General features: G+C 44.7%; 1 protein-coding gene across 9 annotated transcripts; it reads right to left on the bottom strand.

The window, feature by feature from the left end:
• On the bottom strand, window positions 1-27,861 carry hmbox1b (homeobox containing 1 b). Of its 9 annotated transcripts, XR_265915.4 has the most exons (11): window positions 27,417-27,854; window positions 24,760-25,452; window positions 15,539-15,624; window positions 14,089-14,199; window positions 10,025-10,178; window positions 9,727-9,809; window positions 9,241-9,336; window positions 7,882-7,976; window positions 5,951-6,034; window positions 3,542-4,172; window positions 1-3,401 (listed from the first exon to the last, which is right to left on the bottom strand). XR_265915.4 is itself a non-coding variant. In XM_005449885.4 (10 exons), the coding sequence occupies exons 2-10, from the start codon at window positions 25,437-25,439 to the stop codon at window positions 4,029-4,031; spliced, it is 1,533 nt and encodes a 510-aa protein (XP_005449942.1). In that variant the 5' UTR covers window positions 25,440-25,449; window positions 27,417-27,855; the 3' UTR covers window positions 1-4,028. The 9 variants fall into 9 exon arrangements, 8 of the variants coding, with proteins under 8 accessions (XP_005449942.1, XP_013124304.1, XP_005449944.1 ...); XM_005449885.4 differs by having other exon boundaries at window positions 1-4,172; window positions 24,760-25,449; window positions 27,417-27,855; XM_013268850.3 differs by having other exon boundaries at window positions 1-4,172.
• Window positions 27,862-27,896: the final 35 nt, after the last annotated feature.

Raw genomic sequence — 27,896 nt, 5'->3', positions numbered from 1 at the left:
TTCTCATTGATATAGCTTTATTCTCTTGTACATTATATATATATTTATATATATCATACTAAAATAAACACAAGTTAAAAAAATGAACAAAGAAACTGTACAAAAAAATGTATATATACTACATCTTAATTACAGAACAGTCTACTGTCCAAAAAAGGCACTAAATTCTGAAATGGGCAATACAGTAACTTTGAAAGCAACTAGATTTGAGATTGATACAACAGCATTCAGTCCTCTTTTTCTGAGCTATACTGGGATGAAGTGGATGGTGCTGCACTAGGGGACACAGAAGGACACATATGCATGTTGACCCTGACAACCATGAGAGAGGACACCCCGTCAAAGCAAGCACTACCACTGAGTATGCATGACAGCGAGTGGGGAAGTGCCCGTGTCGAGTTGGGTTCCAGTTTTCTTCTGGAGGAAAAAAAAAAAAAAGGAAAAACAGCACAATCTACTTTGTGAGCACCTGAGGGTTCTTCCATCCACCCCATGAACTTTTCTGTCAAGCTTCAATACTAGCGGATTAAAACTTGTACTTGCTAATTGGGCCACGAGATGCCGTGGCCCAATGCATTGGAAAGTAACTAGTCAAAGGCAGTTCATTTAAAAGTGTCTCATAGTGGGAATAATCTCTGAATGCATGCCTTACTTTTCTTCTTCCCACCCACAATCACCCAAGACTAATTTCACCAGTTCTTTGTAGGGGAACATCACACCAAACTCCCCCCCAAAAATCTTTAGAAGGAAAAAAAAAAAAAGTTTTTGTTTCAAGTAGTTTAATTATTTTAAGTAGTTTAATGAGACACGCGCTCAGTTCACGAATGAATGCTTCGATCTGTCCGAGTCAAAAACAGGCACACAGGTTACACGCTTGTGCTCTTGTTCAAATCAGAAACTGGAGATTTTATCAGGGAGTTTGGTGTGGTGTTATTTACCAAAGAGACTGGAACATATTGGGGCTTTAGTTTAGAATGACATGAAGCAGCTCGACTGGAATTTCTCTTCTTTCCCCATCATATACTGGAAATTGGACTTTTGGTTAAAAGTTACATTTCAAGTTTAGTTAACATCAATACTTAGTTAATTTTAGTTAATACTAATTTTCATTAAGGTGCATCATGGTTTATTTTTTATAAAGTAGCTTACTATATCCAATACAAACGGGGAGACTGCTGTTCAGTCAAATAAGGGATGAACAAAACAATCAAATAATAAGAATTAAAAAAAGAGAAAAATAATTAGGAAAAAAGCACGATTCATTTCCAAAACATTATTTGTTTTTGTACAATACCATAAAAAAATGAGTATAAATACATACTGTTTTTAGCTTTGAGCTTTTTCAGGTCCCAGTTGAGAGTCACTGTATTGCAGCTTTGAACTTACTGAAGCAGGACAATTAAATAAAGCTTTACTAGACTACAGCTGAGGACTGGAAGTTAGTGTACAAGCAGGAACCAGACATTAACCGCAGTATTAAACCTGTGAACTTATTTGGTGCATGATCACCAACAGCCAAATCAAACTATCACAAACTTGAGGATTGGCATTAAATTTCTGGGAGACTGTTTTGTTTAATCCCGCTTCGTAGAATATTCTTTTCTTTCTCCAAAACCATCGCTAAGGCAGGGACTAGTCTGACTTCGTGGGAAATGTAATTAAAAATTTTTCGTTATGACTCTATGGAGCTAATGCTAGAAGCTAGCTTAACTTAGCTTAGCAGAAAGTCAGGCTTTTTCCAAAAGGGAAAAAAGGTGCACTTGGTTGACGTTTTGTACTGATTAAACACATAAAACATGGCAAAACCTTTTTTAAAAAAATACAAAAATTCTTCTATGTTTTAAGCTAACAGTCAATGCTAACGCTAGTTTTCAGTTTAGCATCCGACCCCCCCCTTGGGCCTCTGACCCCCTGAATGGGCCACTGAATGACAAAATGAAAGACCCCCTTTTACGACTTACTGAACGACCCATTGACCCACCAACTGAACTGAATTTGGTGGTGAAAAATGTTTCTTATGTTAATTTAAGAGCTGTTAAAACTGACCGGTCAATTTTGACCGGGAACACTAAAGTAAGGGGGTGGGGGGGTCAACACAACCGCAGGGTTAAAAGATCCACAAGTAGCCACAGAGAAAAGCCGCAATAAATGTCACACGTTCAAGAATAAGCTTTAGACATTTGGTCTGTCCCCGTTAGACAACGCTGGCCTTAATGCTTCTGTCCTGTGGCTAAGCTGAGCAAAGCTAGCTTCTAGCGCTACTTCGTGCTAGGACATATCTGGCATACAGAAATAACTTCTTTAAAAAATAATACAGAAAATAAACAGTCGAGTCCCACAGCAATGAACAGGAACAACCCACCTCACAACATAGTGATATTCAATAAGAGATGGTTTTGGAGATCCTTCCATCAGGGCAAAGAAGAAAAATCACCTCTTTAGTAGTCGGTGACTCTGATTCCCTTTGAGATGCAAGTTTTTCTCCGAGGCTACAGAGATGAAAGAAGCCTCAAACATGTTTCTGATATTTGTAACCATTTTCACTGTGGAGTTGATCTAATTTGATCTCTCTGATATTAGAAAAAGCACATTACTATTATAAGGAGGCAGCGTCACAGAAGTAGTAAAAAGCTTCAGGGTTTTTTATCATTGTATGCCTGGCTGCTAATACCTACCTTTACTGACACAGGCCTGCTGTAGTGTCAAGCCTATACTGAGTCAAGAAATAAACCTGCGTAGGCCAAAGGAGTTGGTATAAATAACTTTGGATGGACTTTAACACTGTTTTCAGATCAGTATTAGCTTAGCGTCTCTCTTTTCCTTTGGCATGGATGACGTTTCAAACAAAGCATAACTCGTCTTATTAGATAGCTTACAAAGTTTGCTCGATTATCACATTGACCTTAACTTGATCCTCATAGTCTTTAGTACTTAACAATAGTGTCACAGGGAGCAGAAATGACAAAGTCCAGTTGCTGTTTGACCTAGAACCAGAGGAAGAGCAAGTAAGGAACCTCGAATCACTGCTGCTGCTGCTGGATATAAACCTTGATACCGTTTGCCATTATCAGTGTGTGCAGTGATTCACAGTCCCCATCCCTGTTTTATGAAAACCTGCTTGTACTGCAAAAAACAACGTCTGTCTGCATGAACGTAAGGCTACTACAGAAAGTTCAGATACGTTTCTATCCAACCTAGCAGCTCTACTGCAAGGAAACCAAAAGCCATTTATTCTACTGAGGAATGGACAGAGGACAAAAGTGCCGGCGCAGCTCTGATATCATTTTTGCTGACTTCCTTGTGGCCAGAGAGGCAGAAGAGGAAGATCTCTTCGTCCATTTTTCCCGAGATGTTAGGCCAGAGGTTGCTCTTCTGATGAATTGCACAATGATGAGGTGAATCTGAGGGTCAGGTAAGTAGGTAGATAGGTAGCACACCATGAGGTGAGTGAGACTGAGAACCATAAGAACCATATACATATATATGTATATACATATATATGTATAAAACATGTATATAATATATATACAGTACACATTACTTTTCTGAGGTTGACGTTGAGGTGAGATAGACTGAGGATCGGCTCAGACGACCAGGCTGGAGAGGGAAGTAGAAGGGGAGCAAGGACGAGGTAAGGAAAGAAGAGGTATCCTGTACTGAGGGGGAAGAGAGAGTTCACACTCCCGGACAAGAGCCGCCGTTTAGAGGGGTTTGCGGGAGCCGCCTTTTCTTCTGTGGATCATTTCCACAGAGATCACGGGGCCTACAGTCACCCATTTCTGCCAGCTGTGTCAATATATGGAGTAAGGTGGGGTTGGGGGTAATTACTGTTTACAAGGATTACTCGGAGGAGGGGAGAGGAAGGGGGAGGCCAGGAGAGAAGGAAGAGTTGGTAAGGGGCTGGCTGAGGAGCAGATGCTGAAGCTTTACTAAGTAGCAATACTTTGGTCTCTTTTCAGTCCCCCAACTCCATCTTTTGCACTCCCCCTTCTCTCGTCCCCCCTCCTCCGTCCCAGGTCCTGTGCGGTTCATTCGTCCTCCAGGGACTCCGTCTTGATGTCGTTGGGCCCCCCTCCGGTTCTGGACAGGGCCAGGATGGTGTGGTTGACTGCAGCCATCTCCACAGCCAGAGAGATGGGGTCCTGGTGCTCGCTGTGCGCTGCGCTGTCGTCCTGAGAGAGGGAGGAGCATTTGGGAGGAACATCAAGGACAAAGGTCATGATAGGAAACAGAATGTCTACCTCAGAGGTAAGGAAAGAAAACCTGTGATTTTGACATGTTAAAGGAAGTCATTTAAAAAGACAAATAAAAGTATGTAAGTTAGTAAGTAAAGCATGTAATGTGATACTTCTACCACAAGGTGACAGTAGTGGCTCTCTACGGAAAGCCTGGTGTTTTTGCTTGAGGTGTCTATCCCCAGTTAGGAGGTAATGTTCATCTCTGCAGCCTCAAACTGACTACAGAGAGTCTAGAGTCTCCACACAGTCACACTAACAGCAACACGCTGCACTCACAGCTTTGCTAATTTGAATTAGAGGCAAAGCAAACAGGTGTGCACAAAACTGAACTATGACAGAAACTGCATGCATTTGACCCCATGTCTCCCTTGACACTCCCCCTCAGCAACTACAGCACTAATTCACAGCTCACTAAGCCCCAGCTTTCATTTTAGTGGACAGAAACCCTTCATTTCCTAATAACTGTGACACTTCAGCTTTGTCAGCCACACCCCACCCAGGGACCACCCAGGTCCTGTGCTACCCTTTGCACGTCATCATCACGTGCAGGTGCAGCTGCGTACTGTTAAACCACACCTGCTCTGTGGGCTCCTCTTTCATGCTAGGGCTGTTGCTTCTTTAGCTTGGCCCCTGCTGAGGAGTCGATCCAAGACGAAGAGTTTGTGCATGAGCAAAGTGAAACAGAGCAATACTGCAGCTGCTGTCTGAGCTTCTCATGCTGCTGTTTTAAGCTTTCCCCTTTGTGGTGAACTCGTCCAAGCCCACTGTTCAACCAATCAGCTACTGATGCACAGCGTCGCCCCTGTCGGGCTAAATACGCCGCTTTTGTTTGGAAGGACTTCATGCAATCATGTCTGTGCTGGTACCCATGATTCTTCACTCTCTGAAGCCAAATGCCCGTCCAAATGGACACAAAGCCAGTGCAGTGAACTGTGCTGAACTGAGAGCTGGATTCAAATTCACGGTTTGTTTAATGTGGTTAATCACACGCAGGGGGGATCGTCTACAACACCTCATCCTTCTGTCACTCAGTAACGTGCTGATCCAGAGAAAATCCCCACATTAATATCACCGTCAGCTTCATTCATTTAATGATTCTGCTGTGTGTATTATGTGAAAACAATTAGGCTAAATACAATAATCAATCAATACTAATTGATCCATAATGTCCTCAGTCATTTCAAACTGGCCTTGAAATGTAGTTCATGTTTCTTGGTCTAACCTGTCACTGTGATTTCAGAGTGGTTTGTGATTTGGACCGCGGCTGTTGTACATTAAAGGTTTAACTGTAAAAAATGAATATTTTAAAGCTTCAACAATAAACGTTCATCTTTGGCTTGAGAAGAGCCCGAAAATCAGTGGCATCGAGCATGTCATCAACTTTTCAGTGACATGCAGTCTGATTACTATATTCATCAGAAATGTGAGAGAGCACTGTGGAGATGGAGGGACCTCTCTAACCTCAGTCTGATGCAACTGTGGCTCTGCTTTGGCCTCATTTACAGCTGTGCTGTAGCGCTGTACTGCACACGCACACACGCACGCACACACGCACGCACACACACACGCACGCACACACACACACACACACACACACACACACACGGGAAACTCATGACAAAGTCTGATGATTCGCTCCTCAATCAAAATCCAATCCACTAATCTATGGTAACAAACATGAGCGTCTCAGCATGTTGCTGTGTGTGGGATACCTGTGTGGGCGAGGTGGGCTCCAGGCGATAAAGGCCAAAAGGTCGGCTGAGAGGTCTTTTGTCAAAATAGGGGAGGTCACAGGCCTGGAGGCATTTCAACAAAGAGTTACTGCGTTAGCTAGCAGGTCATCTGAAGTCTGAGAAGCACTGTAAAATCTGCACAATGACTTCTTCTCTTCCACTGTTACAGCGGTGCTTCACAGGAGGAACACATTCACACTACCGGTCAAACGTCTTAGAACTCCCCGACTTTTTCAGCCTTTTATTGTGAAAATCCTGCAGTTTAATGTCTCACTGCACTCTGACAGATAAGCGATTTGAGTTAAAGAAATCATGGAATCAGTTTATAGACCAAAGTGTATTCTAACCTTTGACTCATCAGAGTAGCACCTTTGGCAGGTATAACAGCTGAACACAGCCGTGTCATTCTGTCTACAACAGAAATCAAATATTCTCCCATATCTGTGGCAGAAGTTCCCATAAATGTGGACCTTGTAGGTTGCTTTGCTTTCACTCTTCTGTCCAGTTCAAACCAGCTCTATGGCGTTTAAGTCTGGAGACTGTGCTGGGCACTCCATGTTTCCAAGCTCACCATCTCCTCCTTTTTCCTGAGGTAGTTCTGGCACAGCTTGGACTTATGTGTGGGTCATCATCTAGCTGTTGGATGAACCCCTGACAGACTAGGTCCATGCCAAAGGGTACTGCATGGTGCTGCAGGATGCTGTGGTAGCTGTTTTGGTTCAGGGAGCCTCTCACTCTGTACAAGTCACCGACTCTGGATCAGCAAACAGCCCCAGACCATCACACTTCCTCCATGTTTGACAGTTGATGCCACTCACTGTGGAACCAAGCCTCTTTGTCTTATTCTGACGTCTTACCGATGGCTTTCTTGCTGCAGCTCGTCCTGTCAAACCTGCAGCTCGAAGTCTTCCCCTCACAGCTGAAACTGAGCCTTTCTATTACGCTGTGCCTGAAGCTGTTGTCCTGTGAGCCGCCTATCACACAGGCTGTTAGCTCTCAGACACTTGTCCTCTGACTCAGGTGTGTCTTTGGCTCTGCAGACCTCTTCCTGTCACAGTTAGTTTCTGAGTGACTCACTCACACTGTGACTTTCCTACAGAGAAATGGCAAAGACAGACCTACATTTCTATGATGGTCTGTCTCTTCCATGGTTAATTCCCCTTTTCTGTAGCAACACTCTACTTTCTGCAGTACAACACTGTTCAGCTGATGCTGCCGAGGGTCTGGTACCACGGTGTGCTCCAACACTGCAGACAGAGGGGGCTGGAAGTGATCCAGAAAAGTTGGAGCAGCTGTAGGATGTTTCAGTTCTGGGTAACTTTGTTTTAAACCTCAGGTGTTTCACCATTTACCTTTGTACCATTTCAAGCTGTTCACTGGACTAAATGACTTGAACTGCAATAAATTACTGGAAAAATTGGGCTGTTCCAAAACGCTGGACCACTACTTTATATTTTGAAATGTAACCTTTTTGCTTGAGATTTGCATGTTGAGCAATCATAAGTAAGCTGGTGTGTTCAATCCAGACAAAGCAGACATGTTTCCATTGGTAACAGGACAAAACGAGGGCAAGAACATTTGCTCACTGATGCGTTTCAAGTTTCAATCATGTACAACAGAGAACTTGAAGTGCTTTGTATATTCAGGGTGCACTGCAAGCTGCCTGTTGGGATTATTAACACTAACGAGACAGAGCCCAATTAGACAGTACGGTCAACAGAGCTGAAATGAGCAGCACGTAAAAAAAAAAGAAGATCACAGCTCAGTAACAAGAGCAGCTCGGAGCTTCAAAAATAAAACCAACGTGCTTGTTGTTGACAATAAAATGGATCAATTATGAAAACAAAGCTGGAAGACAGAAAGATGCTCAGCCTTTTCTCAGTACGATCACATGCTCATTCTCGCTCTACCTGCTCCGAGAAGTCGTTCCCGTCGATGTCGTCGCTGTTGGAGTGTCCCCCTGGACTCTGGACGTCTATCCCATGGCTCTCCAGGATTGTGGCTTCTTGGAGAAAGAGGATGGCTCGTTAGACTTATGATGCATCACTGACAACACTACAAAACATGAGAGAGCAGTGACTCCAACCCAGCGATACAATGAGAGGTTGTACAGAAGCCCCGATACATTTGAAAGAAACGATACTCCAAAGTAAAAAAAACCTGTCTGAAAGTAGTAAGTAAATGGTTTCAGGAAGAAACCATCACCAGGCTGCTATAAGGATGCAGTAAACAGCTGGAAGAAGTAATACTGCAAATATTTGGCTGAAACAACTTAATAGTTGAATTATTATTTTGCTAAAAGTATCATGTAAGTGTTTACATGTGTTGAAAGTAGATAACTGAAACAAAACTGAAAGATAAATGATGCATATTGTGTACATATGAAGGCCCAAATACAAAGTTTTAACAGATAACAAGTGGCTGACAAATATAAAAGAGCGACAGATCGAATTCACCGTTACACTGTTGAACAGCTGCCGTCACGCTAAGAAGGAAACACTTCTAAGTCCAAGGTTTTACGTATAAGGTCATAATAAAAATGGTCATTAGAAGATCTTAAACTCAGACAACCACAGAACTACACACTAAGCCCCAAAGCAGAAGCAGCGTGTGAGTCCAGCCTTACTGCCTCCATCGTAATGAGGACGGTAAGAAGCAGCCAGGTGCTGATCAACAGCAGGTGTGAGCCCATCTATAAAAGCACAAGTGTCGGCAGTTTGCAAGTCTGGAGCATTCAGGTGACACAATGCCAATCAGGAAAGAAGCAACTGCTGCTGCCCATCATCAGTCTGACAGCTAAAGCTCGGCCCACACTGGGTCACACAGCGACCCCAGCGACGCCAGCGAATCTAGCCAATGACAGAAGGAGTGAGGAAATAAAGTCAAGCTGCAGTGACCAAAGTCCAGACTTTATTGGAGCAGTGCATAAACCCCAAACAACCGAACAAAAGCAGGTGGCTCACCCAGAGCTTCGCTGAAGAAACCGTACAACTAAAATACTGCATCACTGATTAAAATGCTTCTGACAAAATGTTAAAAAGCTCAAACATCTGAAAGAATAAATAAACGCATTGATAAAAAATGTTTCTACTGCCGGCATATTTAAAGAACCCGAGTTTGGTTGGAGCAGTTTGATCTGAACATCCTCCGAGCCTACAGCTGTCCTCCTTACTGCCGGCCTCCTGCAGAGGTCATGGCAGACACCTGGTGAGCTGGGAGGAACACGGTAACACACATTTCATTAACTAAATTAAACAGAGCTACATTACCAATGTTGGCACGTCTCTTGATCTCTTTGCGACGATTGGCAAACCAGTTGTAAACTTTCAGAGAAGTGACCCTCTCCAGATCAGACAGCTTCTTCCCTGGAGGAAAAACAAACACAGCGTCACCATATCTGAATCCTTTTTTTGGGATAAGGAAGCCGATTCTGACAGAAGAATACTCCAAGTGTGGCCACGTTTGGATATGACTTGTCTTGATGTTGTCATTTTATGCTTTAAGACATTTGTGTCAAACGTTGTCATAATTATCTTATGAATTACGTCTCAAAACGAGCGTCGGGACATCACCCCGTCCTTAAGTCCAAGTGACTGTTTGTGTCAATCTGAGCACAGATTTCACACATGATGCATTTTACAGCCAAGCTGCTTCAATATCTGCACAATGCAGACGCAGCTCTGTAGCCAGCAAACGAAGCCATCACTCATTACAGGTAACAAAATGCGTGTAGCTTTGTACACCTGCTGGTTTACCTGGTTTCTGAATAACAGCATTGCAGGCGTTTGCTATCTCCTCCCTTTTGGCCTCATCTGGATACTGGTTGTCGTTGAAGTAGCTATAAATAGCACAAGAGTCACAGTGATTAAATTAATTTCACAAGGACGATGTCAACAAACTGGAGCGGCTGCTGTTTGCCGTGTACGCGGTGCAGCCGAGTGCGTGCGAGGCTTTGCTGGCTGCACCGTTTCTTTGACTCCTTGAGGAAATAAGAGCGATGTTATGAAGCGCTCCTACCATCTATCATCTCTCCACACTTCCTCTGGACCTCACCTCTCCATCACAGCCAGGCACTCTTTTCTCCAAGTGAAGCGGCTTCCCCGACGCAAGCGGAAGGTTCCGGGGGCGGTGGTGAGGGGGGGCGGGGTTTGCCTCCACTCCATTTCCTCCAGAGGTAATGGAGCTGGTCGCATGTTCAGAGTGGCACCTGCAGCAGGAGGATTACTCAGTTACAACCGACAGCGTGTCAAGTCTGCAGGTGTCGCTGTGGTTTGGAAGCACAAGTGACAGAAAGACAGAACAGCAGCGCAGAGATGGTGATGGCGTGAGGATCGTGGTCGCTCTGGCAGCCAGAGCCCAGAGTCCTTCGTGCAAAACGTGTCTTGTGTTAATCTCACAAGTTATGCTGACACCAAACTCGCGTCACATCAGCTCAGGTAACGACCGCAGCAGAAAGGAAACCGAGTGAGAAAGCTCTCTCGTAAACCTCGCGACACTACACTCAAAGCTCGGACACTTAACAAGGCCGAACCGGATCATCTGGCTGGTGCCAGTTTATCAGAAAGCCGTGAGTGAGGAGTCAATTTTCTCTGCAGCAGCGATGGAGGTGCGTGTGTGGGGGGTGCTGGGCTCGGCCGGGCTCAGTCTGGCCATAAATAGCTTGGAGCAGTTTCCAGAGCTGACGGTGTTGGCGGGGCTCCACCGAGGAACATGCTGCAGAGAACAAGGCGTGGGACGTCTGCTGCCTAGCTATAGGGCGATACAGCAAACGCACGCCTGTACACGCTGGATCTGAAGGAAGCGTCGAGCCTCTCGTTTTGCCTGTTAACCCTTTACGGTGTGGATTCAGGATGACTGTGCACACAGCAGCAAACCAAAAGTTACTTGATAACAACAAATGGGTTTTTTTGTCACAAAGATGACCTCCCTGAAGGTCAAGAGCTCGAGGAAACTGATAAATTTTAAATCTGCAGAAAATTTGGAAACATTCTTGGTGTAGTAGTGTGATGTAGCGGCTCAGACTGTTCCTGGGCTCCTGTTTAGTCTTACTGGCCCACACAAATGTTGATTATTTTAATCATGTATCTTAGGGCTGGGCTATATCATACCGTTCACGGTAATACCGGTATAATGTTGGGCAACGATAGGAAAATGAAATATCGCGATAGAATATGGGTAAAACGCGCATGCGCAGTGCCTTTGTTTACATATGCACATGGCAGCGACGGAGAATGAGAAGAGCGAAAGTGGATCGTTGAATGAAACGGATGAACCAGAATTGGTTTGTAAAAATGCTGCAACCTCAGTGGTGTGGAACTGGTTTAGCTTTCGTCCGTCAGATAGCGGGCCGTCGTTATTACCGTGTTGTTTGGAAAATACGGCGCACTTAAAATCAATCCTTTGATTTTTCTGAAAATCGACAGTGTCCCTTATAATCCCGTGTGCCTTATGTATGAATTCTGGTTGTGTTTACTGACCTCGAAACGATTTTATGTACACCGCGCTTGAAAATCTGTCAAATGTTTTAGTGTGACTTTGCTAAGCTACGAAGCCGCACTGCTTGATGGATTGTCGGAGCATTGTGGCTACCGTAGGCAGGAGCCTCGCGGAGTGATACGTACTGTGCTTCAACATAATATTACTGTACTGTGTGTGTATAAGCTTTTTTTAAGTTTTGTGGACATTATACATGGTTATGCTGAGGATATGTCGGCCAGTTTCCACTGGAAATGCCTTTTGGTTAAACTGTCAGCGAGGAAATTGCACTGTTACATTTTTATATAACTTTAATGCACATAAAAAACAGCTGCTTGTTTAAGTAAATGGCCTGTATTTATATAGCGCTTTACTACTACAACACACACCAGCTGACTGCTCTATATTTTACAAAGGAGTATATCAAAGTCTAATAAAGGTCACTGAAAAAGATCTAGCCTGGATAAAGTGAAGCAAACAGAGCAAACTCACTACAGCTGTGAAAGATAACACATGGCAAACTAAATGTTGAAGACTTCAGTAAATATGTGAAAAATTCAAATAAAGTAAAAAGTTAGAACTTTGCCTCTAAATACATTTCTAGCTTTGTACGCAGGACATGTTGCTACTACCATTATTGTTCTGCTGACAGCCACATTTCTCTAAAATGAACATCACTGGTTCTTACATTTCTTTATCTAACACAATAAAGTCACATCTTTAACTGCTGCTAAGCTCTAAGTGAGCAGATTCCATAATATAGTGATGAAAACACTATAATATGGAAGAACTGACAGATAGTCATCAGTTAGGATGACACAGGAAACCTTCCTGCCTCTCGTACTGCAGTGGTACTTCTATCTTACTTTAACTTCATAATTAAAGGAACTGTGTCGCACAGAGAAGCACTTGAGTGAGATTATTGGGGCAGACGCTGTAACTGATACTACACAGCTACAAATTACTCAAGTTGGACGCAGATTTTTTACTTTCCTGGCTGATCGCCGGGTCACTTCCTGTAGTCCCTTCTTGTTGGAGCTCTTCTTCCAGTTTTCTTAGAGCACCTCCGAGTTCCACATTCAATGGCAAGTTTTCAAACTGTTTTTGTTAACATTTAACATTTCTGCAAATACCACAAGATGTTCGCTACTTTATTATCACAGCAACATTTAACAGTGGAGGCAGTGAGTTTTATTCCTACGGTGCTGCTTTTCTTTGCCTCCACGCTGAGCTCAGTGAGGCAAACTCTGCTGCTATCTTTACATCTTTGCTGTTGGGACCGACTCATGAAATAAGCTTTGAAGAAAACAATTAACTGGGACATATGTTGGGAGACATTTGTGCACATAAATACACATACCTTCTGTCCCCATTAGCACTGGCAACAACTGTGTGGGAACTGAGGCTAATTTGTAGCTTCGCTTAAAGCCACGAGGCCAAATACGAAACAGTTTTTTCAACACTTTAAACGAGGGCTGTCAAACGTAAATGAGCTGAGGGCCACTGCTGGCACTGTCGTCTCATGTGAGGGCCACTCTGGTGTTCACGTAGAAGAAAACAGTGTTTGTGTTTTTAAACTTCAAATATTGTAAAACAAACAAACGTGAACACAGATTTGAACTAACTGAAGCCTTTCACTGAACGACCAAATAAACCCACGTGGCAGCATTTCTACTCCCACTGTGTGCGTATATGCAGACAGAAGTGTACACAGTAGTAAGCCAGTAAGGGTGATGTGGGCCACAAGTGGCCCCCAGGCCGCGAGTTTGAGACCCCTGTTTTCAGTAAAGAGATTTGTTGTTGTTTGATGTGTGGTTTTTAAGTTTTAAGAAGGAAAGGTGCACCTCGAGGCTCTTAGAGATCTCCTACCAAGATTAACGCTATGGCTTCATCATCAACAGAAAAGTTTGGCCCCTCCCACCTTGTCCACCAATCAAAGCCAAATGCAGACCTCAGACTAGAGTGGTGGTGAACCGATCTCCGGTGCAATGACCTCGTCTTCATGAAGAAGTGAAACTATGTTTCTGAACAGCTTGTAACAATGTAGCGATGTCACGTGAAGGCGACGATGGGGCATCCACACTGATGCGGAGCTCACTACGAGGTTTCTTTTTCTTCTTCCATCTTCATTCCGTTTTTCCTCTCTGCTGCCTTCTGAGTGAAGGATGCTCAGGTCAAAACAATTATTTATTCATTTCCTAGTCGGCTGCTCCTCCCCGATTCTCATCAACTTAGGCTGTGTTTGTGCTGACTGTACTCTACTCTGCTCTCCTCATTTTCTTACTTCAGTGGAGGTGAAACAGCCTTTCCGTTTGCTTTGATCCTTCATAACTGCTGCAGAAATGACAAATTAACAAGAGAGTGCGTGCTGCTAAGCAACAGCCGCAGTCAAATGTGCTATTCGTGTACGTGTGCATCGCTAAGACGGCCGTTTTCGAGATTCGGTTGGCGCAAAAGATTCAAAACATGTGAAAAGCAGATCTTATACGGAAGCGAGATAGTCTCCGATTTACTTCCACTGAGCGACACACATGAACTGCAGGGTCACCCCTTCCCCCACTATCACGTACTCTCAACTGCCAACTGTCGAATAAGGGCAAAGCGCCAAAACATATTGTGCCAGTTAATCAAGCCAGATGTACCTGGTGTGGTTTTCTCCAGCGTGTACCAGCGGTAGAAAGCCCTCTTCTTCTGCTCGCTCAGGTCGGAGCCGTGCTGCAGCAGCCAATGGGAGATCCTGCTCTGACTGATGCCTGGAAAGCAGCCAGACATCAAATTACAACACAGTGGTTTTTGCACAGAGCAAAAAGTGTAGACAAGCACTGGAAGAGTTCAACAGACACAGAGGAGAATAGAAAAAGGACCACACAGCGTTTCCTCTCACACAAGTTCAGAATTTCCGTCTTCCTCCATCACTTATCAAACGCTGCTGGACGCTGGATCTGGGAGTTAGAGTTTGAGCTGTATGACTTTTTAAATGCCAGGGTTTCTGGCCTGATTTTGCAGCACCTGTTTGGTTATTGAGTAATGCAGTAATGTTAGTTAAATTCCTTTGTCTGAGTTTAATAAATACCTGCAGAAAAACACAAAAACAACAAACCCACAATGTGTGCAACGGCAGAGGTGTGTTCTTCTACAGGTCAGCTGTAATACAGGAACCACACTAACTCCTCCAAAGGCTCTTGGTGCGGTTCCTAATGAACTTTTTATTTGTGGTGTGAACGTGATACGACCTCGATCTGACCCAACTACAGGCGTACGAAATTTAAGTTACTTCCCGTAGTCGTGTATCCTTTACATTTTGGGATGCCAAAGGGTGCAAAGTTCTGCAGAGGCAGCAGCCATGAAATGAATGTAAAATTCTCCATGTTCTCCACCAGTCCAGAACACCTTCCTCCTATATTCACTTTGTTTCTCAGGTACATCTGGCCAATAAGAGGACTAAACATTCTCACATGTTGATAAGTTCACAAACATTTTCCTGTGTAAGGGGAAACCAAACCATGGGTGTGAAACGGGCCTTAGATATTGAGAATATTTGAGATATTAACCCCCTCACTCTCCTTACAGCTGCAGCTAAACAGCTGTGTGCAGGCTCAGTATCCACGAGCTTCTGATGCTGCGGTCAGACTCCAGCAAGGACTGCTGAACAAGATGCTGGAGACAGAGTTCATGTGGAGGATGAGAGGAAGCGTATCATACTGCTATCAAACTACTTTCAAAGAAGAAACCTACGAACAGACTCACTTCATAATGAATTCCAGGAAGCGTGCACATAACACCCCGCCAATCTGTGAGAAACAGCACGACGTGTAAAAGTGATCTTGTGTTGTTTTGTGTGAGAAGACGCAGACACACAAAAAAGGTCCACTGACAGAGATGTGTGAAATCAGGCGCTTTGTCAGTGTTTAGGGGGCAGCCCAAGTTAACGATAACGCAGCAGGCGGACATGTCTTCAGGGTCAGGACACAAGCTTTTCACAATAACACAAAGCTCCTCAAACGTCAATGTCAAAAGTGAGGAGGAGCGAACGTGGCACGGCAACAGAAAACGGGTGACGTGGCTGAGCGTGTCAGTTTGTCAGTTACTAACCGGTAACTTGCGCCACCACTGCCTGAGAGATCCTCCTGTTCCCCAGGAAGGCTTTGATCTCCTCTTTCACCAGACTGCTGTCCCTCCTGCAAACAGAGCACACAGTGATAGCGCTTCATAACCTGCAGCTCGACACAAGGCAGAAATGCAAAGAAAACAGCTTCATTATTATACATTTGGGAAGCTGGGGCAACGTCTGGCTGCTAGACGGCTATAAAAATATATGAAGTGAATTACAGCTTTCATTGTTGTGCCATTCACGTGGAATTACACAGGCAAGCTGCTGCATAATTACCCAGCTTAAAAGGGGAAATGCATACATGTTTAATGCTTTTGTCACCAATTCTGTGCTCATTTAGAACAAGCCATTCGTCTGGTTTTCTGCACAATAACACATTCATGATGATTCAATCTGTGTTTCTTTATTGCACCTAGTCACGGCCAACCTATGAAACCGCAGCTCCTCTTTGGTCTGGCCCGCACGTCGACAGCACTATCGCTGTACTGTGGCTTTCCCCTCTTCTTCTTTTATGGCTCCCACGTAATCAGCATTGCATTTCAGATGAACATGAAGGCAGTGGCTCTAAGAGCTGAGCTGCAATCCAGTAATCTATGTTTTCAAAATGCATTTAAAAGGGCATGTTTCCGCTATCTGACTTCACAGCAGCGGGAAAATAAATAAATATATATATAAAGCATGCAGAGACTCGCAGGAACGCAGGATGTGTAGTCACACAGTGTACCCACCCTGCTTTCTGGCATCAAGCCCATTCCCCTCCCATACATACATATATACACACAGACACACGGTATGTCTCAGCTTCATTCCCGTCTAGTACAGACTGAACACTTGTCAGATGTCTAAATCTAAAAGTGCATTCAGGTTTTTTTCCCCTTCTCTCTACATGACAGGGTTTCCAGCAGGCTCCCACCCCCACCCCACCCCCACCCAACAAACCATACAATCACAGCAGCATTTGAACCAGCCGCTATCCCAGGCTCACACAGTCAAAATGGTCCTAAGCACTCTGTTTGGCATATTTGTGAAATGAAAATGCGTCACGACTCTTTGACATCCAGCATCAATATCATCCACACCAGCCTCTCACGGCGCGGGCTAAAATTAGAGCCTGAAGAAAAAAAAAATGCTGCTTGTATCGACACCAGTGAATCAATGTAGCACGAGCTGCTGTACAAGCTACAAGACTGAGGATGAGGGGGGAAGAGAGGAGGGGGATGTTTTGGGTGCCAACTCAAAGGCCAAACTCCTGCAGAGAAGCAAGTGTGCACTTTGAAAGTGAGAAAAATGGGGAAGGGCACCATGGGACCGTGGACAGGCTGAGACCTCGTGTCACGCCCCCGCAGCCCTGCCGAGCGAGAAGCTGGAGAGCCCTGCAGCAGATGAGGGCTTTTGAACGCTACTTAACTTCTCGGTCATTCTAAAGAGGACGTGTAATCTAATGCAGAGGCAGCGTGAATGAGCAGCGAGCCGGTCGGTGCGGCGCTGACGATGGGCCTATTCTTACTCGTACAGTTCACACAGGGCAGCTGAAGGCAGCAGGACAGCACAGCAGTAGGAGGAGACAGCTCATGTGTGAAGTGCTTAGAGGAGGAAGAGACGAGGCGGCTAACACGCGCACTTTAATAGATTATGAACACTGTACCTGTCAATGTAACGGGCCTGAAAAACTACCGAGCCTCTGCTCTCAAAAGCTAATCAAACTGAAATGCAGTTTACAGGAGATCAGCTTGAACTAGAGCGGTTTTCTGACGATACCGTCCCGACAAAAATGCCGGCTCGGGTTGCTCTGAAGCCTCACAGGATGCACATCTTTGTGGGCGACGCAGGGAACAAGCCAAAAATCTCATCCATCACGTGCTCTGCTCCTAAGGAGAGACCAGAATGCTGCCGTCTCTTTGGATGTTAATTAATGCCCGCTCAATTGCCAACAAGTCTTATATCTTAAATGACTTGTTCTGTACGGAGAAGCTTGATTTTATGTTTATCTCTGAGACGTGGCAGCGTGAGAATGAAGTCTCACATCTTTTAGAGCTTTGTCCCGCTGACTGTTCATTTCTCTGTGCACCTCGGATATCTGGATGAGGAGGTGGAACCGCTTTAATTTTTAAAAAGACATTTTTATGCCAGATGATCTCCTCGAGCTGTTACAACTCTTTTGAGATGATTATGATAAAAATTGGACGAGAACAGCCCAGATACGGCATTTTAATTTATCGTCCACCTGGGTCTGCTGCATCTTTTCTGTCAGACCTACAAGAATTTTTAACTTCCACGATTAAACTGGGCAAGGTCATCATTGTTGGTGACTTCAACATTCATGCAGAGGACTCATCAAACACTACCACTAAGGAGTTCCTGAGCATTATGGACTCTTTCAATTTTGTTCAGCATGTATCAGGTCCTACTCACACAGCTGGGCATACTCTGGACTTGGTCTTCACCTGTGGTGTTTCCCTTGACCACATGAACTTAAATGAAGTTGCTTTTAGCAACCATAAGTCAGTCTTTTTTAATGTATCTGTCAACTCAGAGTCTCTTCCCCAAAGTTTTATTAGGCGCAGGCGCTTTATTGATGACTCTGTCAATTTAAAGTTTTCTTCTCTTTTTAATTTTAAACCTCCTTCTGATGATGTTGACATCCTTATTAATTCTTTTAATGAACACTGTCTTGCCATTCTTAATCAGGTTGCTCCTTTGAAAACTAGTCATTGCACTGTTAGTTGCTGGACACCATGGTTAAATAATCAAACCCGTGGTCTTCGACGCTCCTGTCGAAAAGCAGAGCGTCTCTGGAAGTCCACTGGGCTGGTTGCCCATCGGGAACGCTTCAAAGAACTTCTTCACTTATATAACGAGTCAGTCAAAGAGGCCAGATCCTCTTACTTCAATAATCTCATAAATCGTCATAAAAATAACCCAAGAATTCTATTTGATACCATCAACAGTATTGTTTCTCCTCCAACTCAGCATGCTGTGTTACTTTCTGATGAAGACTTCAGCACTTTCCTCAATTACTTTGTAAATAAGGTGATGGACTTGAGATCCAAAATCTCCTCAAGTGCCTCCCCTTATGAAGATGCCATTTGTTGTCCCGGGTCATTTACTTCTTTTTCTCCAATCACACTCAATGATTTAATTGCAGTAATAGGTAAAATGAAATCCTCATCATGCTCCTTAGATATATTACCTCCCTCTGTCCTGTCTGGGACTCTCACCAGCATTGGTCCCACACTTCTATCCATCATCAACAATTCACTGAGGCAAGGCTGTGCTCCGTCCTATTTTAAACATGCTGAGGTAACCCCTCTGGTAAAAAAACAGAATCTAGATCTTACCTCCCCTAGTAGTTATCGTCCTATTTCAAGATTGCCATTTATAAGTAAATTACTAGAAAAAACTGTAGAAAATCAGTTCAGGTCCTACTATGCCAATTGCAGATTTTTGACCCTTTTCAGTCTGGCTTTCAAAAGCAGCACTCTACAGAGACCGCTCTCTTAAGGGTCCATAATGATCTACTAATGGCATCTGATGCAGGAAATTGTTCCGTGATCATTTTGCTAGATCTTAGCGCAGCCTTCGATACCATCGACCACAAAATCCTACTCAACAGGCTGAAGGTTCTGGCTGGTATATCTGGCACCGCCTTAGACTGGTTTTCTTCCTACTTATCAGACAGGACCTTTTCTGTTAGGACTGATAGGTTCTCCTCTAACACTGCTGCCCTAACCTGCGGGGTTCCACAGGGTTCAGTTTTGGGTCCATTGTTATTTTCTTTTTATATGCTTCCTTTAGCTGGCATTATTCAGTCTTTTAGTGACCTGTCTTATCATTTCTATGCCGATGACATTCAGCTATATAAGTCCTTTAAGCCTCATCAGCTGGATAGGCTGTCCACCCTAGTCCAGTGTTTAACTCAAATCTCTGATTGGCTTTCCAACAATTACCTTGTTTTAAACATGAACAAGACAGAGACCATGATCATAGCTCCTCCTGATCTATATTCTAAAATCAGTCAGGTTCTTGCCCCTTTCTGTTCTTCTGCTAAGCCAAATATTCGAAATCTTGGAGTAATATTTGACTCTTCTTTGGGCCTTGACTCACACGTAAAGTCTCTGTCTCGTTCCTGTTTCTTTCATTTAAGGAATATTTATACTGCAACATATGGTCTCCTTAGCTGAACTGGAAAAAACTGTCCATGCATTTGTGTCATCGCGTTTAGATTATTGTAATTCCCTGTTTACCAGCTTGGATAAATCATCTCTTTCTCGCCTCCAAGCTATACAAAACGCAGCAGCCAGACTACTAACTCGCTCTAGCGAGCGAGCTCACATCACTCCTATTTTATGTTCTTTACATTGGCTCCCAATAGATTTTAGAATTCGTTTTAAAATTATTGTTTTAACGTACAGAGCACTAAATGGCCAAGCCCCAGATTATTTATCCAAGCTTCTCACAAAATACACTGCTGCTCGCCGTCTCCGCTCACAGACTCAGAGTTTGTTGGTTGCTCCCAGAACACGTCTGAAGACGAAAGGGGGCGGAGCCTTTCAGTCTGTGGCACCAAGGCTGTGGAACAGTCTACCTCTACAACTACGTTTGGTTGACTCTGGAATCCTTTAAAAAGCAGTTAAAAACTTTACTGTTTAAACCAGCTTTCTGTTGACCAATGCTTTTTACATTTTTAATTTACATTTAAACTCTATATTGTGTATATTGTGCATTTCGCTATTTATTGTACTGTTTATTTTAATCTTTGTGTGCAGCGCTTTGTGACTACCCGTCTATGAAAAGCGCTTAATAAATAAACTTTACTTACTTACTTAACTTTATCCGGTATTAAAACCCGATCTCTTTAGTCCGCCATCTTCATAGTAAGAATCTGAGAACAGATCTGCATTTGTGTCGCAGCTGAACTGCAGACGGGCGCGCTGCTGCAGCAAAACATTTCCTCAAGTCAGATGTCAAAGTGACGGGAGCTGGAAAGGCAAGTTTCACGACAGCAGAGCAAATGCCCGAGTCAGGGAGGTCATTTAGACGGGACTAAACTGCAAAGTTTATGTTTTCTTTCACGGTCTGCGTTAACCCCGGCAGGCTAGGCTGCATGAAGACAAGCACAGCACTCTCATATTCAAGCTGGGGAAACAGGTTATATGCACTTGGAATTACAAATGCAGAGATGGGTTGGCTCTTTCTCCCTGGTATCTTTTTTCAAGCTTATAGCAAAAGTAAAAAGTACAAATATGACTGGCTCCTGTTTCCCAGGGAACCCTTTGAAATTCTGGGGATTATCGAGGAGGACGACAACTTTGGTGTATGTGATGCAGCTAAAACATTTCCACTTCCTCTGTGCTGGAACGAACAGCGCTGCCAGATAATGTAGGGCACATGCAGCAGTCGTGATGACGCAGCTGCTGCTGCTTTCACTGTGTGTGTGTGTGTGTGTGTGTGTGTGTGTGTGTGTGTGTGTGTTCGGGTCCCCGAACAGATCTGGAGTACGTCGGCAGGTGGTTGTGCGTCTGTCAGTCTGTCAGTGACAGATTTTGTCAACAGGGCGACGTCACGGATACGTGAAGAGCTCCAGAAATAGAAGAGCCCGCGGTGCCCGGCGCCCGTCACAGCCCCGTCCAACACTCTTCTTAGTACATGTGTAACAGTCTATATGCTGCATCTCTGTGTGACGAGCGTATAGCGTCCAGAATTCGTCCAAGGACTACTGGTCTGCAGTTGTGCTGTTACAGTGGTGCATGCTCATATTGAACATGACTGAATATGAAAACGTAATCCCTGTAAGCAGAACACTCAGCCTTCAGACTAAACCACCTTTGACTCAGTGAGATCAGATACAACAGCTCCGGTGCACGAGACAGATCGTGCAGCATGAAGAATCATTAGAGTGTTACGGATGCTCCCTGCAAACAGAAACGGCTTTTGCATTAAATACGAGAGAACGAGGCCAGCGCAACTTTTTTTTTTTTTTAAATATCACATTTTTGTTTTGTTTTTTTCTCCATTTTCGAGCTCTAATGTCTTTGAGAGCATTTCTCTGGTTTGAGACGTTTCATAGTATTGCTGTGTTACAGATTTCAGCCTCCTTCCCACAGGCCGTCAGGTACGCTGCTGCTGTCTGTACCATCCATTTTTCAGACGATTGTGTCAAACTTTAGCTTCGCTTTTGAAATTCCAGGTTCCTGAAATCATATCAGATATTTGGCCTAAAAACATTTCTAGATAACGCTGCTCGCAAATGCTTCAGACTTCACCATAAAAACATTTTGTATGAACAAACTGTAAAATAAGAGTAGATGTAGATGTAGTAGATGAGATGGATGAGACACATGAACTGCTGTCTTTGCCCTCTCCGCCTCCATTTTTCTAAAATTACCTCCAAGTGAAGGTAAATTTGTGTAACAAGAGATTTTTTTTAAGAACATTTTTAATTCTGGTAACTCATATTTGAAATCTTTGAACATGAATCCTTTTCCTAGAAAGCAAGAAGCACATGGAAACCCATGTGTACAAGGCTTTTCGTGTGTGCAGTTTCCAGTGCGTAGACACAGCCAGACTTGACAGCTTTAACCCTTTAAGGCCTATCGAAGCACGCACGCTCCGTTTTGCACAACTATTTTTAAATGCCAGTACAATTGCAACCACATAAGCTAGCGCGATATTTCTTTTGCATCTGAAACATGAGGAGTTAGTTGCATTCAGCCTGTCCCAGGCCGCGGTTTTTATGGCTTTGCAAAAATTGCGTAAAAAGTGCCGGCAACAACAAAAACATAATATTCCAGAAACGCGCTTTGCCGATCCAATCAGCTGTTCCCGGCACTTTAACGTCAGCGCAAACCATTGCATGTCCACCATGTTTGACTTTTTGCCTTTCTGTATAGTTTCTGGGATTCTTAGAACTTAAACTGCAAATCGTTTATTTTGATGATGTTTTTTTTGCAAATTGTGCACAATAATGTTTACTTTTGTTTTTCCTTGTTCTGTTTCTCCTTGGTGTATCTAAAAATGAAACTATGAAGACGCTCAAAATAAATTTCCTGTGGTTGGAAACTATTTTGTGCAACTTTTTTGCATTTACAGTTTTGAGGGATCTACCTGTGAAATTACTGTAATTGGAAATATGTGTAAAAAACAAAAACGATTTTACATTATTTGGCAGTTTATTGAACTTTTTAGCAATTTATGTAGTTACTGTGAACTTACCTAACCCTAATGCATACATATATTACAATTTGGGATATAACAGTTGTTGATGTAGTTGATGTAAAGCAACTTGACATGGTCCCAGAAATGGCACTACAGCATGTAAAAATATAAAGATAAGCTCTGGCAGACTTGGGTCTATGGTGGGCTTTAAAGGGTTTGTGTTTGACTATATGTAACCCACAGCCTGGGTTTTTATTTTTAACCATAAAGGAGAAAAGGCTCTGCACCTCACTGGCCTTCTATCTTTATCAATAAAAAAATCATTTGATTTATTTCCCTGCTAACATCAGAGCCGAGGCAGAAGAAAAGTCTGTTTATGCGTCAGCGAGATTCCATAAAAACGACCCCGGTGAGGAGCGCAGACCGAGGAGGGAACGATGCAAGGACACAGGGAGCACCGGTCCTGGCAGTGAATGCCTCGTCTCAATATACTTCTACTTTCCTTCACTGTGAAATCCAGCCCGAAGCAACTTTTTTCTCCCTGTCATTTCATCCTTTCAGTGACAGCGAACAGCAATGAGCAACCAACCGACACAGTGTAAAAGAGACGCTTTCACACACATGCGACCTTAAAAAAAGAACGCCATCTTCAACACCTCCAGGTCAGTTATTACTTTAGTAAAGAAGATAAACAGATGATGAACTGACTTGGTCACTGACAAATATAGAGCTCAATACAAAAATAGAGTTGAAGACAAACTAAGAAACACACTAGTGTGCACAATCAGGTGTGTGTGAAAATGACTGCCAAGACCACAAACTCAACTCTCAGACTTTCCTTACCGGCACGAGACTGCCGAAGAGGTTTTTGGAGTCCATGCTTACAGCCGTTTAGTACCTGGGCACCATCCCAGACAAACTCGCGACTTTAGATGAATACCGCCTTAAAGCGCCGCTGGCAGAAAGGCTGCAACACAAACTGGAGAAATTGACCCTGAAAATGACGACATTTGTATGTCACACGTCACTGGATGAGCCCATTACTGTGTAACCGTGCCGTTTTGCCTGTTTTACCCTCTTATTTGTGCCATTACAGACAGCCCTCCCACACCTGTGGGCCAAACGAGGCACAGCTCCCCACTGTGGGAAGTTACCTCCATCTATCTATTTTCTAAGTGAAACCAAGGTTTTTTTAAAGAGTGTATAACGTGTGTTATAGTGGAGTGTGGACACCTCAGAGTAACTGTTATGTTTAGGTGTCTCAGGAATCAACAGCACCTTGCTACCACAAGTTGTTAAAATAAGCTTTTGATTGTGAAATTCAACTTTTTGTTAGCTGTATGTTAGATCCATGCCGTAGAGCCCCCAGATTCCCCTCAAGTGGGCATGATCATCACAATATGATATAAGAGGTACAGAATGTTAAAGGGGAAAAGCCCTCAAGCTTTATGGACAGGACAGTCGTCTCCATGGTGCTTTTGTTGTCTTCCTGACCATTCAAACAGCTTTACACTACAAGCCACAATCACACAGGGCTCTATTCTATACACTTACACACTCTCTCCATCTCAAGTCCACACCTACGGCCAATTTTAGAATTACCAATTAACTCTGGGCTGCAGGAGGAAACCAGAGCAGCCACACATGCACAGGGAGAACATGCAGACTCTCCACAGGAAGGACCCGGGCAGCTTTGAACCCACTGCTTAACTGCTGTGTGTTCACTCAAATGAGCTTTGTACAAATAAACAAGCTAAACAGATTCTTAAAGCTTTGGTCAGCTGTGGATGGCGCCACGCTGGACTGAGAGGTGTGTCGATGATTATTTCAGACTAGCCGTTTGAAGTTTCACCATCTTAGCAGCGACTCACTAGCAGTAAATCCCACAGTATTATTCCCCGTCACCATCTTTCACAGCTTACTGAGCTCAGCAGCCTGGTAATACTACATACGGCCCTCTGGTGACGTTTTTGTGCAGTGCACTAGAACGCATTATTCTTCCCAGTTCTACAAACACACTCGACAAAGTTTCTCTGCTCATACTCACCTCATCAGCTCCTCCACCTTATCATCGATATCCAGATCTTCCTCTGTAGATTCAAACCCGAACGCTCGTGTCGCTGCAGCGCTGTTCACCGGATATCGTGGCGGAGACAGTTTTCCGTTGGGGGTGGCAGCTAGACTGTCGCGGCCGTTCTGTGTCAGGGCCACCAGCGAGACCGGGGACGGCAGGATGGCAGAGGGTGGTGGCGGCCCTGGAGGCGGGGACGTGTCGTAGCTGTTGCTGGGAGACAGCGAGAGTCCCCCGGCGCTGTTGAACTGCGTCTGCGTGGCTGTGGAGATTTTGGAGGTCGTTGAAGAGGTGGCAGCGGTTGCGTGATCGGCGGCTCCGCCCTCACCGCCACTGTTGATGGCGCCACCGTTGCATGACGCTGAAGAGGTGGTGGTTGCCGAGGCAGTGTTGTTATTGTTGAATGATGTGGTAGTAGTAGTATTAGAGGCAGAGTTGTTGGTGCAGCTGTTGGCCCCGCCTACGCCGTAGGAGGACGAGGAGGAGGAGGAGGAAGAGGTGCGGCGGCCAAATTTGTCCCCGTGCTCCCGGTCCAGCCGGTCCAGAGTGTCGAGCGCATGCAGAATCTCCTGCTTGGTCATGCCGGTGCGACGCAGCCGCTGCAGCAGATCTATCTGCTCAATAGTGAAGCGCGGCTCCTCGCTGAACTCAGACATCCTGCTGCTGCTGCTGAGATGAGACACAATACAGACAGGCTGAGAAACACAGAGGAACACAAGGCGAGGAAAGGAAACAGGAAATGCAGACGGGGCAAGTTGAGGAAAGTAGGAAGGAATCCTTAGGAAAGTAAGTGAAGAAGGAAAGGAAGGAGGAGAGGAAAGGAGGAGCAAGTCAGGCAGTGGAGGGGATGGTGAAGTGACAGAGGAAATGGGAGGATTAAGTAGCAAAGAGTGAAAAGGAACGCAGTCGCAGATGGGGAGAAAACATGAGAATGATGGGGAAGGAGGATAAAGGTAGCGGAGGAGAGTTAGAGGGATAAAGTAAGCATAAAACGGGTGGGAAGGGAGGGGAATAAAAAAACTGCAGGAAGAAAATATAAAGAGGCAGCGGAGAAGTAAAGGAAGATAAGCGCGAGAGACAGAAGTGTGAAAGAAAAAGAGGCGAGGGGAGGGGCAGGGCATAAAAATCAGCTATTTTTGGGAAGCAGCAGGCAACACGCGCAGAGTGCCAGAGTCACCTTGACAGCTGATGCTATCTTAACATTCTGTCTGTCGTTCTTTAAGAGCCACAATACATCCCCGGCTCTGCGCACCACCCACGCTGTATGTTTTTCATGAGCAATTTGCTGTGCTCAAAATCAATGCAACTGGAATCAGACTGCGGCAGATTTTCCATCTTCTGTGCCAACCCGACCTGTGCCGATATGATAAACGGTTTAAAAGGGGTCACTGGCATTTTTCTACATCTGTCTTTCTCCAAACTGTGCGGAGGACAGAGGGGAGGGGGGAGGAAACATAAATGACTTCTGACTGCATTTGAAGTTATCATAAAGGACAACTAATGGGGGGAGACTGGCACGTAAACCATTACCAGGATTTCAGACACATGCAGTAAAGGGTCACTTTGAGTCTGAGCACATTATTTCTGAGGCGCTGACAGGTGAACATTAACTAGTCCTTGGTGTTTAGAAGGTGAGCTGCTAATGCTGTAAATCATTACCAAGCAGAGTCAAAATCTGTCACACCCCAGAAAGACGGGCTGCACACAACAGAAGACCGCTGAATTTGGATTAGTGAGTTTAAACATGCAAGTGAAAGCAAAATGTGTGCTGCAAACAAACCAACAAACAAGAACATTTGAATTCATGCCCACTGTGACCAAGTGGGCAAGTTACCCATTCACCCAGAAGCCAGAGTTCACCCTGCACGTAAGTAAAGCAGTTAAAGATGGAGCTGGCTTTTAACGCAAACTTCCCTTTGTCTGCATTCCTATCGGGCTTGGATATCCCCTGATAACAGCCCAGCTAAGTTCACGAACTCAGAGATTGAGTGTTTGTCATGCCAACAGCAAAACTACAGTAAAATAAAAACACAGCCACGGTGTCCGTGCCGTTAAACACGGGTTAGACGCATCAGATGCTCCTAACCAAAGTCTAGTTTGTTTGACAGCGCAGCTTTTTAAACGCTTCCAGTCTTAAAGCGCTTCGCCCCGCAGTTGGCGGTATCTCTTCTCCCTCCATGTGTTTTTGTTTTGCTGGCCCGCAGTGAGAGCACAGATCCGTCGCGCCTTTCAGCGCTGCAGGCGAAGCGCTGTTGATGCCAGCTTTCACGCCCTTTGCCCGAAAGCTAACGTTAGCGAGCGCTCCGTGCGGCACACGGACAAACCGCCCCGATTTAACGTCAAAATTACCCAGCACGGCGAGCCCTCCGTAACACTCGAGGATTGCACTCGTTTTCTTCACTGCCCCCCGAGGCTGAATCCCCACTGACAACAGCCCCCCTGGCATCGCGGAGGGCGATTAGCCATCTGAGGTGGGCTACGCTGGTCGCCGTGGGCTCGTGCGATGATTAGCATACAACGCTAGCCGTGCCAACGCCGATACTAGCTGACGTTAGCCGCCGTCGCTGGCTAGCGAGCGTTTGATATTAATAACATCACTTTCTGTGTCGAGAGAGCCGAGTAACAGGACTTACCTCGGCTTCAAATCGTCCACTTAACCATTTAACTTTGTAACGGAAGCAAAGAGGCGCGGTGTCGTTTACTGCAGCCGAGCAATGAAGCAGCTGGGAACAATGCCCTGTCCGACCCTTTTCCAAGGATTTCTAATCAGAGGCGAATTATTTGCCTCTCTGCTTTGTCTGTCTGACAACAGCCATATTGACAACTAACACCTCCGAGCAGCTCTGAGGGAACTGTAGTTTCACTCCCGCAAAGGGCTCTAACACGCGGCGGCGTTCCCCATGCTAAGGACTACAAATCCCTGAAACGAGGGAGAGGGGGAGCTGATGGCTCGCTGATCTACAGTTGTCACAAAAAAAAAGTGATGCAGTTTTTAATGTGGCCACAACGGCTGCTCTCCCTAACCCCGCAGCAGCTGCACCAGGCGACCCGTGCCACCTCATCGGCCAACCGGGCAGCCACCAGCCGGCTGCACATCTAACCGCATTACCGCT

Source organism: Oreochromis niloticus, linkage group LG15 (assembly GCF_001858045.2).
Source record: "Oreochromis niloticus isolate F11D_XX linkage group LG15, O_niloticus_UMD_NMBU, whole genome shotgun sequence".
Taxonomy (NCBI): Eukaryota; Metazoa; Chordata; class Actinopteri; order Cichliformes; family Cichlidae; genus Oreochromis; species Oreochromis niloticus.
The sequence above is the reverse complement of the archived record's forward strand: the minus strand, read 5'-3'. Positions and strand labels throughout refer to the sequence as shown.

Coding starts and splice junctions, on each gene's coding strand:
- hmbox1b (XM_005449885.4), bottom strand. CDS start 25,439: ATGTCTGAGTTCAGCGAGGAGCCGCGCTTCACTATTGAGCAGATAGAT. Junction 15,625..24,759: donor AAGGTGGAGGAGCTGATGAG/GTGAGTATGAGC, acceptor CTCTGTTTGCAG/GAGGGACAGCAGTCTGGTGA. Junction 6,035..7,881: donor GGAACGACTTCTCGGAGCAG/GTAGAGCGAGAA, acceptor AAATGCCTCCAG/GCCTGTGACCTCCCCTATTT.